General features: G+C 36.7%; 1 protein-coding gene across 1 annotated transcript; it reads left to right on the forward strand.

The window, feature by feature from the left end:
• The first annotated feature begins 2,612 nt into the window (after window positions 1–2,612).
• On the forward strand, window positions 2,613–10,347 carry KERA (keratocan). Its single transcript, XM_065887786.1, has 3 exons — window positions 2,613–2,895; window positions 4,236–5,129; window positions 9,379–10,347. The coding sequence occupies exons 2-3, from the start codon at window positions 4,244–4,246 to the stop codon at window positions 9,552–9,554; spliced, it is 1,062 nt and encodes a 353-aa protein (XP_065743858.1). The 5' UTR covers window positions 2,613–2,895; window positions 4,236–4,243; the 3' UTR covers window positions 9,555–10,347.
• The last annotated feature ends 358 nt before the right edge of the window (window positions 10,348–10,705 follow it).

A 10,705-nucleotide genomic window follows, 5' to 3' on the forward strand; every position in this document is an offset into this window, starting at 1 on the left:
ACAACTAGCATGACTCAGAGGTTCGCACCATTGTCTTAATTTAATTTATTGAACTTCCACTTAAGCAGTCCTAATGAAGAGTTAAGTCCCCATCCTTCAGGAATCAGTAATCAAAGAAGGGTAGATTGAATTGTAATGGGAAAAATTAAGACATAGACAAACAGAGATTATACTAACAGCAGAAGACATCCTATATTTTAGTCTGGAAACAATGATACCAAACCTGGCAAGCATTGTAGATGATCATTTTTATTTATATCATGTCTCTCAGGGTCCTTAAAATGTGATTGCTATCATATGCTCACAAAATAAGAAGGAAGAGTTGAGAATGATTTCCAGATTTCTGGTTTAGGGGACTGAATAAGATGATAGCGTCACTCAAAAGTATAAAGTGACAAGAGCAGTTAAAGGGAGATAGTGAATTTCATTTTAGATATATGGCTGTGAGATCTGCAACAGGAGATGTCTAGAAAGCAAGTGGATACACACATTGGAGTGCAGTTTTTCTTCTGTAGGCTAGATTGAAGAAAGAGCCCCAGGAGTCATCATAATAAAGGGAATGGTTAAAACCTTGGAATCGTTTAAAAATCTTTGAGATCTTAGAATCTCAAAGAGACTTAAATGCTAGAAAAGCTTTTTAAAAAACTGTTAGAGGAAACAGAGAGCTTCAGAACATAGATAGAGAGAAGTCACAATGAAAGGGGAGGAAAAACTAGGAGAGAATGTAGTCCAAGAAACATTTTATTAAAGGGGTGGGTCTGCATTGCCAAAAGTCACAAGTCAAGTAGGCGAAACACTAAAAGACTTCAACAGATTAGTAAATATGAAGGTTATTGCTTTTTTGTTGTTGTTGTTAGAGCAATGTGAGGGAAGCAGAGGGATTAGAAACCTTATTTTGATGGGTGAATCATGGGTGGAATGGTGAATAAGAAACAGAAATTGGAGGCAGCCAATGTACAACTAATTTTCCTACAATGGACACATAGCAAAATTTGTGTAATAGAGTTAAGAAATGACTAAAATAAGTTTGGCTAAAAAAGAAAATTAAGAAATAAGAGAGTAGCTAAAGCGGGCCGTGCAGATTCAGACATCATCTGTTGTTTTATACTGAGGGTTTAGAAAAAGAAGAAAGAGAAAAGGAAAAGTGCAGTAGAGAGAGGAGATCATTGTTGTGACAAAAGCAAATTAACACTTGATTTTTTTCTTAAAATATGATAGGAGTGTACCTGTTGGGCTACTAAGAGATCATGTCTGAATTTGATGTTAAGCTATCAAGGCTCTGAAAATTAAAGGTATTTTTCAGTTGAGAGTGTAGGGCTAATGCTACAGAAAGGCTAACATTTCCTAATCATTTACAACAAATTAGGGCCAACCTTGCGAGGTAGTCCAGCAGTATGTTTTTTTTGTTGTTTTGTTTTTTTGCGGTACGCGGGCCTCTCACTGTTGTGGCCTCTCTCGTTGCGGAGCACAGGCTCCGGACGCGCAGGCCCAGCGGCCACGGCTCACGGGCCTAGCCGCTCTGCAGCATGTGGGATCTTCCCGGACCGGGGCACGAGCCCGTGTCCCCTGTATCGGCAGGCGGACTCTCAACCACTGCACCACCAGGGAAGCCCCCAGCGGTATGTTGTAGATGACAAAACTGTGTTTAGGAGAAAGGAAGTAAGTGGTTCAGAAAAAAATTTTTGAGTCCAGTGCTCTCCCCTCTTTACTGTGTTCTATCTTTGATAATATTTATGTGGGCAGTGTTGAATGAGTGATATCAATACAACTCCCTTTTCCCAGAATACGATAGATTTTGAAAAACAAAATGATTACAATCAATCAGCAGGGTAATATCTGAAAATGAGATTTTCAAAACTTTCTGTCTTTCCTTAAGAGGCATACCATTTTTTTTCCCTCAAATTACAAGAACTGGAAGACATATTATCCTAAACTTGTATGTTAAAGAAAAACAAAACAGTACAGCAAAATGTCCTATAATGGCCTAAATGCAAAACATCTTTTATAATGCAGGAAAGAAAAATCTCATTTTAATAATTATTTGGAATAAAGCTCCCAATGTGAAATAGAGACACAAAAATTACTTCTAGAAAACAGTTATTTCTATACACCATATTTAGTGCCAACATCAGGTAGAGCTTTCCTGATTTCACTTTTAAATTTTTCAAATACATTTTTTATCTTTTCCCCTTGACCAAAAACAATATATCTAAATAGAATCCCAGCATCTGTTTTATACAAAAAAATGAATAAAATATTTCCATATAAACAGAAAACATTGGTCTTTATGTCTTTGTATCCAATTTTTCAAAAAGATCATCTAGAGAAAAATGCTTTAAAATCTTTTTGTTGTAGTTGAAATCAAAACTGCTTTTAGTTTCTTGCTGTTAGATCAGGTCTCCAGATCAGTGCATTACAGTATCTTTGGGACTGTGAACTCAGAGTGAAAGTTGCACTGAATTTTGTTATAGGTTCTTGAGATTAAAGTCAGAATTTCCTGTGCTGGGCTACGTAGGTACTGAGGTGCTGTGGTTGTTGGAGGGGTTAAAGCTGGAGCCATGGATGCATATATATTAGGGAGGATTCACCAAAACACGACAGTGGAGCCTGGGTCAATCCATTACTTTGAATGAGCAGTGACCAATAGAAAGGGACGAGGAAGAGCCAAGAAAACTGAGGTAAGCGGTGTTCTGAAGCTCTGTCAAAGTGGAAACAATAGATCAAAGGTGTTCATGGTGACTGGTCAGAGGAGGTTTTATTTTTTCTCGTAGGAGGCTAGACAGCATAAAATAAAAACAAATTCTTCTAATCAAAGTTTTTTTTTTTTTTCTTAACTGATTTTAGCAAACTTCAGATCCAGACACAGGACTCAGCGATACATTCCTGGACAGCAAGGTAAACTATTTTACGCTTTTCAAAACTCTTAAAGTTAAGAATTCAAAGTTATGATTCATCAGAGGCAGGGTTACTGCTTCAATAACTAAAGCAAATCCCTATTCTGAAAAAAAAAAATGTTTTAATGTGTCTCTGTTGGAAGGTGACCAGAGCAGTATTCTGCAATCGCAAGAAATTTGACAGCTTGCAGAAGCTGCCCTGTGCTTGTCATTTCCCTCGATTTAGGGGCAAAATTGAAAGATCAGCATTTCTAAATGATGCTGATTTTATCTCTTCCTAAGGAATCAGTGAAATTTATTTGGTCTTTATTACCAAGTGTTTGAACTAAATGTACATTGATAAGACCGTTATTGTTATATAGATACATATTATTTTCCTGTTGGGATAGTTCTTTGTTCCCATAACCTTGTTGAAACTCAACGGGGAGGATTTATGTCTTTTAAATGTATCACATATCAGTAAGTGTTAACCTTTGCTCTGTTAGCATCCATACTGAAAATATGGAGATCCACCTGTATCCTGAGCATGTTCTTTGTTTCGTTTTGTTTCTTATCAACCATAGTAACACCGCTTACTTATGTAAGTGTGATATATATCTGTATCAACATCTATAGCTATATCTATATATAGAGTTTCATAATCCAAATTTCTTGGCTAAACAACTTGATCCTCTACTTAAAATATCAGAAGTCTTTCCCTAAACCCCCAAAATAAAACTTACCTGAGAAGTTGAGCAACAGAGCAAGAGATTAATCACACATTTTTCTTCAAATCCTAAAATTTTCCTTCACAAAAAGTTGCTAAAATGTTCTTTGATCTCTCTATTTCTTTGGTTGAAGGGCCAAAGAGCCTGGGAAATCTCATCCAGATGTTCTGCTCATTTAGGAGTAAAAGTGAAAGCATATGCCAACTTCTTAGGAACAACATAGACTCTAAATCTGAGTTATTAAAAGGTCACTTTTTTGTACTCGTGTGTTCAACTCTGGATTTCAGTTAACTTCCTTGCATTAAATAGCTTGAAATGGAAAAGCACTTAAGAGTTCCTAAAATTTGCTTTTTCTTTCTTGGTTTTCATTGTGATTGGGTTAAAACCAGAAAGTTACAAGTTGGTGAGTCAGTTTCAGTGTTTGCAAAAATGCTTTGCATATAGTGCCTACTAAATAGATGGGTATTCGTGCCCACTAAATAGATGGGTATTGGTTGATAAATATGTATAAAATGCTGACATGTCTTTACCTCCCCACCCCCCTTGAAGAAGCAATGTTTATGGATCATTTTGGTGCATGCAGTTATCTAAAGGTCAAGATCCTTAAACATGACAATTGTATCCCTTACTCTAGGTACTAAAATGGCAACCACAATCTGTTTCATCATCTGGGTGTTATTCATAACAGATTCTGTATGGACTCGAAGTGTGAGACAGGTCTATGAGGCAAATGATCCAGAGGACTGGATGGTGCATGACTTCCATTGTCCCAGGGAATGTTTCTGTCCCCCCAGTTTCCCTACCGCTTTGTACTGTGAAAACCGGGCTCTCAAAGCAATCCCTGCTATACCATCAAGGATCTGGTATCTTTATCTTGAAAACAACCTGATAGAAACCATTCCTGAGAAGCCATTCGAGAATGCCACCCAGCTGAGATGGATAAATCTAAACAAGAACAAAATAACCAACTATGGAATTGAAAAAGGAGCCCTGAGCCAACTGAAGAAGCTGCTTTTCTTATTCCTGGAAGATAATGAGCTAGAGGAGGTACCTTCTCCATTGCCAAGAAGTTTAGAACAATTACAATTAGCTAGAAACAAGGTGTCCAGAATTCCTCAAGGGACCTTCAGCAATCTGGAGAACCTGACCCTTCTTGACCTGCAGCACAATAAACTATTAGACAATGCCTTTCAAAGAGACACCTTTAAAGGACTCAAGAACCTCATGCAGCTAAATATGGCTAAGAACTCCCTGAGGAATATGCCACCAAGATTACCAGCCAATACTATGCAGCTGTTTTTAGACAACAATTCCATTGAAGGAATACCAGAAAATTATTTTAATGTGATTCCTAAAGTGGCCTTCCTGAGACTCAACCACAACAAATTATCAGATGCTGGCCTCCCTTCTAGTGGTTTTAATGTATCATCAATTCTAGATCTTCAACTGTCTCACAATCAACTCACAAAGGTCCCCAAAATCAGTGCTCATCTGCAGCACCTTCACCTCGATCATAACAAAATTAAAAGTAAGTAACCGTCAGGGTGTGCCTTTGACTAAGATATTCATGGTTATTAAATTTATTCTATATCTTCTTTAAGAACATCGATAATGTTCATTTTCTCTCCAGCTCTCATGCCCTTAGATATTTTTTTAGTGTATTTTCAAGTTTTGTCTATTCACAGACAGTGTCAATGAACCAAGAAGTTCAAATGTTCAAATTGCAAATTGAAAAGTGGATTTTAGTAATCTACAGAGGGCTATGACCTGTTGGAGAAACTAACTGTCTCTATCTTCTTTTACTCTGAGGAGATTCTGATATTTCTGCCTCAGTGGGAAGACTTATTGAAGAAAGTGTACCCCAGCCACAAGCAACCTCATGAATAGTAATAGAAGGAATATGATTTAGGAGGTATCAGAAAGGGACCTCTGTCCTAAAACCTACAGGACAGCTGATGCCTACAATCACCCTAGTCAGAATTTCTGCTTTCGATCAGTGGGTTTCTCAAACTTCAGAGTACACAAATGGGTGGCCCCATCACAGAGTTTCTGATTGAGTAGGTCTGGTGGGACCTGAGACTTTTCATTTCTAGCAAGTTTCCTAGGGATGCTGAGATTGATGTTCTGGGGACCATACATGGGAAACCAATATTGTACTTTAAGGCTTTGCTCAATTGAAATTGAAATAAATGTCCCTGGAAGTTGGCAACTCCTTAGGACTAATGGCAGTCAACAAGGTAGAATACACACTCCTTTCCTGAAAATAGCTTTTTTTTTTAACATCCTTATTGGAGTACAATTGCTTTACAGTGTTGTGTTAGTTTCTGCTGTATAACAAAGTGAATCAGCTATATGCATACGTATATCACCATATACCTTCCCTCTTGCGTCTCCCTCCCACCCTCCTTATCCCACCCCTCTAGGTGGTCGCAAAGCACCCAGCTGATCTCCCTGTGCCATGCAGCTGCTTCCCACGAGCTATCTATTTTACATTTGGTAGTGTATATATGTCAATGCTACTCTCTCACTTCGTCCCAGCGTACCCTTCCTCCTCCCCGTGTGAGAGATGAGTGCAAAGTGTCTTGGAGGCAGAGGTGCCATGAAGGGAAGAAGTGGTTATAGAAAGAAGGGGCTGGAGACGTTAAAGGCAAACTTAGCATCTTCACAATTATGCCTGAGGCCAGGATGACTCAGGTGTAGATGTAGACGATATCTTGGTCCAGCTACAGGGGATGATACCAGCCTGGCAAGTATCCATGCATGCTCCACCCTAGCATAAGCCCTTTAGAAAGCTAATCTTGAAGAGGTTTCTGAACAACCTTATAAAATACATTCCTAAAATGAGAATCAATTGGATAGTTTGCAGGAAAATGACACAGATAATTGTCAGAAGGTTGTGCTGCCTGCTTATTACTCACTAAACTTTTCATTAAGCAAATAATTACATAAACATCCAACCTATAAGAATAGACTATTTTGCACTGGGTATTCTTCAGTTTTTCAATATTTTTTGGTTTTTTTCTAACAGCATACTTGAGCATAAAATCCAGGAACTCATGAGCAGGCAGCTCCCACCGCAGTGATTTTTTTCCATGGTGATGAGACACACTGTTTCATCTTGTAGTTAAAGCAAAAGATGCAACAGAAAAAAAAATGTTAATAGCTGAATCTGTGCACTGAACCAAATAGTACAGCAGCTAATATCAACCTAAATAAATGTAATTTTTTCCTGATGAAAGTTCTGTGCTTCTACAGGTGCATTCCTTACCTGACAACAAAAGTCCCATAGATGTTTGATGTAGGAAGTTAATTTAAAGGGATTCCACACAGAGCACTATTTGTGAATTGGGAATTCCCCTGAAGTGGGACCTTGAGAATGAGAGTGTTCAGGAGTGAGAGAGCAAAATTCAACACATAGTTGGGCACCTATGCTAGGTACTTACATAGTTTTACAAAGTTACACAAAGAAGAGGACTCTGTTCTTTCTCCACTTTTATTTTAGAGAGTTTTTTTCAAAGTTTTCTCATATATTTCTATTTTCCAATCATTCTCATACCTTAATGTGCATCAGAACCACCTGGAGGGCTTATAAAACACAGGCTGCTGGGCTCCAGCCTCTGGGTTTCCCACCTAACAGGTATGGGGTGGGGTCTAGCCACGCAGTTCTCAGGTAGTATGGATGCTGCTGGTCCGGGGACCACACTTTAAGAACCACAAATTAATCATCAAAAGAACCTTGTGTGCTATTACTAGGAATTTCTGAAGAAAGAAAAACTGAGGCTCAATTAAGTGAGGCTATTTTTCCAAGGACAAAGGATAAGTATAATAGCCAGGACCTGAACCTAAGGTTTCCCATATTAGGTGTTTTTTCCCCCACTCCAACATTATTATCATAGCACATTTTTCTTCAATGCCTAGAATATGAGACTTAAGATAAATTTCTATCAATAGAGGTAAAAATCGTTTTCACAGCAACAACATCAACAAAGAGAAATTGATTTACTTGCTGCTTAATGTAGATATCAAGCATGGTCATTTCTATATTCCAAGAAAAGAAATGGAAAAGAAGAATTTCCCTGGCAAGAGTTCTTGGCTCACCATTGTATCACAATGCATTATAATAACTGCTAAAGTACTTACTTCTTCTTACCTCATAATCTAGTCTAGTTGTTAATGAAGTGGTTGCCAAGAAACATACCTCTTATATGAAGAGTTCTCAGAATTTATAGGACAGTGAACTTTTCTTATCCAAAATGATGGAAATACTTATTTCTTCTGAACACCTTAGGGGACTTTAACTTTGACAAAAATGTTATCTATTCGAACAAGTTACTTCTTGGTACTCTCAGAAACATTATAATTAATTTATGAAAATATAATTAAATTTAGAATGCTTGTTTTTACATTCTATTTATTCACACATGCATGGGTTATGGGTCATGAGGGTGATAAGGATAGGAGATAACACATCAGAAAGGACATAATCTCTCCAGCAGGCAAGGTACCCTGTGTAGTAGGAAAGGGAAGAGGCTGGGACTCCGCTCTGCCACTTACTTGCTGAAATGCCTGGTGCACATTGCCTTACCCGTCTGAACCACTATTTCAGCAATGCCCAGGTGGGGAGAATAATAATGTTGCCCAATACAGGTTGTGTCATGATAAGGTTATAATATATGTAAGAAAAAATACCTTGATGTATATAAATCTGCTATACAGAGTCATTATTTTTAGCAAGTTGAATTCACAAAATGGCATAAGATCAGAACAAAGCACCCTCACTGTAAGCATAAAATCCTTCAGAACAAGTCAGGACACAAAAGGAAGGTCATTGCCAAAGTTAGTTGGGTCTTATCTTCTAAGGGAAGATCTCTTCCTCAAAACAGTTTCAAAATAGGATTTAAAAGGAGTACGTGAATTCATGGTTGAGATCAGCTATTATGCACACTTGTCAGAATTTCGCTGGTTTAAGAGGCTTTCTCTCCTGAATGCTCCTAAACTTCAGTATAGACATTGATGCCAAGGGCTCTGATCCAAGGCAGGTGCATGATTTCTCACATCTTAACCATATGAAAAGGCTGACGGGATAGTTCCTGGTTTGAATTTTTGTAATTCAATTCTTGGCAAATGTTTCATTTCCAATTAAATACACTTAAGTATGGAGATTCAAGGTTGTTTTCTGCAAATATCACATATATAAAGTTATATTAATTGCACTTTATAAAAAACTTATCATCATGTACAACTAGTTTGAGTGTTTGCATTTTTTTAAGGTAACTTTCAAGCACCTTCTCTAATAATAGACTGGCTTCCTTCCTTTGCATCCATCTATTCCTCCATTCCACCATGCACCTACCCATTCTTTCAGTACCAGCTCTGAACCATTGTTTCCACCTCTAATGCCCAAATACTACCTTTCTCATTCTACAGTAATCAAATCATGCCTTATCTGGCTTGCTAAAGGAATAAGACAAGTGATATATCTTATACAACTTTTTTCCATCACAACTTTTAACAATATGTCCTTTCTAGTGCTCTGTATTAAGCATAGCAAAGTATGGACTGAGATGACTATGTGTACGTTGCACATTTTTTCAGGGTTACTTCTATAAAACAGATATGCATAACTTCCAGCTTACATGAAAAAGGTTTGTCTCTCTGCCACTTTCATAGACCAGGCCACTAGACCCTCCACAGGACTGTTATAATAGCTCTTGGTCTTCACATCCTTAGTCTCTTGTATTCCAGTTCATTTATCCATGCTTTCTTTGTCTCCGTAGATGTGAACGTCTCTGTAATATGTCCTACCACTCCTATCACATTGCCTGCGGAACACGATTCCTTCAGTTATGGACCTCATCTTCGCTACCTCCGTCTGGATGGAAATGAAATCAAACCACCAATCCCAATGGATTTAATGACCTGCTTCAGGCTCCTTCAGGCTGTCATTATTTAAACATGTCTTCAACAGTCTAAAATTCATTTAATGAGTTCATATTTCTGACCTGAAATTTGGTTGCCATTCATAGGTTTAAGATAAAAATCACTTTTCTAATTGCTTATGGCCACCATTTTAATTTGTATAGCTTACTTTTTTTCTATTCAAATTGCTTTCCCCATGATATGTAGCACAGACTGCTTTTCTTTAATTAATAAAACAGACACAGAGTTAAGATAGTTTATCAACTCAAAGATAGTTCCTTTTCGTCTCTCTCACAGCTTATTAATACCAAATAATACAAATACATTGTGATTCAATAGGAAGGATATATTTGTTTGCAAATGTTCAAAATTGCTTATGCAGATATTATATTCACAGTATAAACACAACATCTAACAGGAGGTAGGAATTTCTAGAGAAAATGAAAAATTGAGATATTTCTTTATCATAATTATAAAGAAATAATTAAATTCAGATTGTTAAGTAATATTTGTAAGTATAAGTCTGGTATTTGGCTCACGAATGGGTATGAAATGCATCAGATACTTTATAACAAGAAAATTCTAGTCATTTAATATCAAATAACAGAGCAATAGTCATTTTTAGTTCATTATACCTATTTCTTATATCTGCTGTTCTTAGATATAGTACAGTGTACTCTAGTAATTAAAGTTCTACATTTATTGTAACACATTTCTGACAGAATCTTAGTGTTTTAACACTTGAAATCCACTTGAATTGCAAATTGTTCAGTCCTTATATTTGCCAGTGCTTTTTGGATTTCTGAAATAAAAAGAGTGAATGCTTTCCAGCAAAACAGAAGTAAAATATTTATTTCAGGAGGCTTATTCACAAGTCTTATTAAGAATATATTTTTAATAAAAAGTGTTATAGTAACAATTAGTTCCATTTTTCTAGCATGAGTACATTAAAATATATTTTCTCCTACCCGTTTTCCTCTTTTCTCTAGTGAACACGAGAAAAAATTTATATTCTAATCACTTGACATAATATACCTGTTTCTCATGAGTCAAAAACAAAACAAAACAGGATTTTGTTAAGTAACAAAGTACAGTTTTCTTATATTTCTGATTTTGTTAGGTATATGTTATTAACAATAAATATTCCATGCAGATTAATACATCTATTTATATATATATTTCCAG

The sequence above is a fragment of the Phocoena phocoena genome, chromosome 11 (assembly GCF_963924675.1).
Source record: "Phocoena phocoena chromosome 11, mPhoPho1.1, whole genome shotgun sequence".
Classification (NCBI taxonomy): domain Eukaryota; kingdom Metazoa; phylum Chordata; class Mammalia; order Artiodactyla; family Phocoenidae; genus Phocoena; species Phocoena phocoena.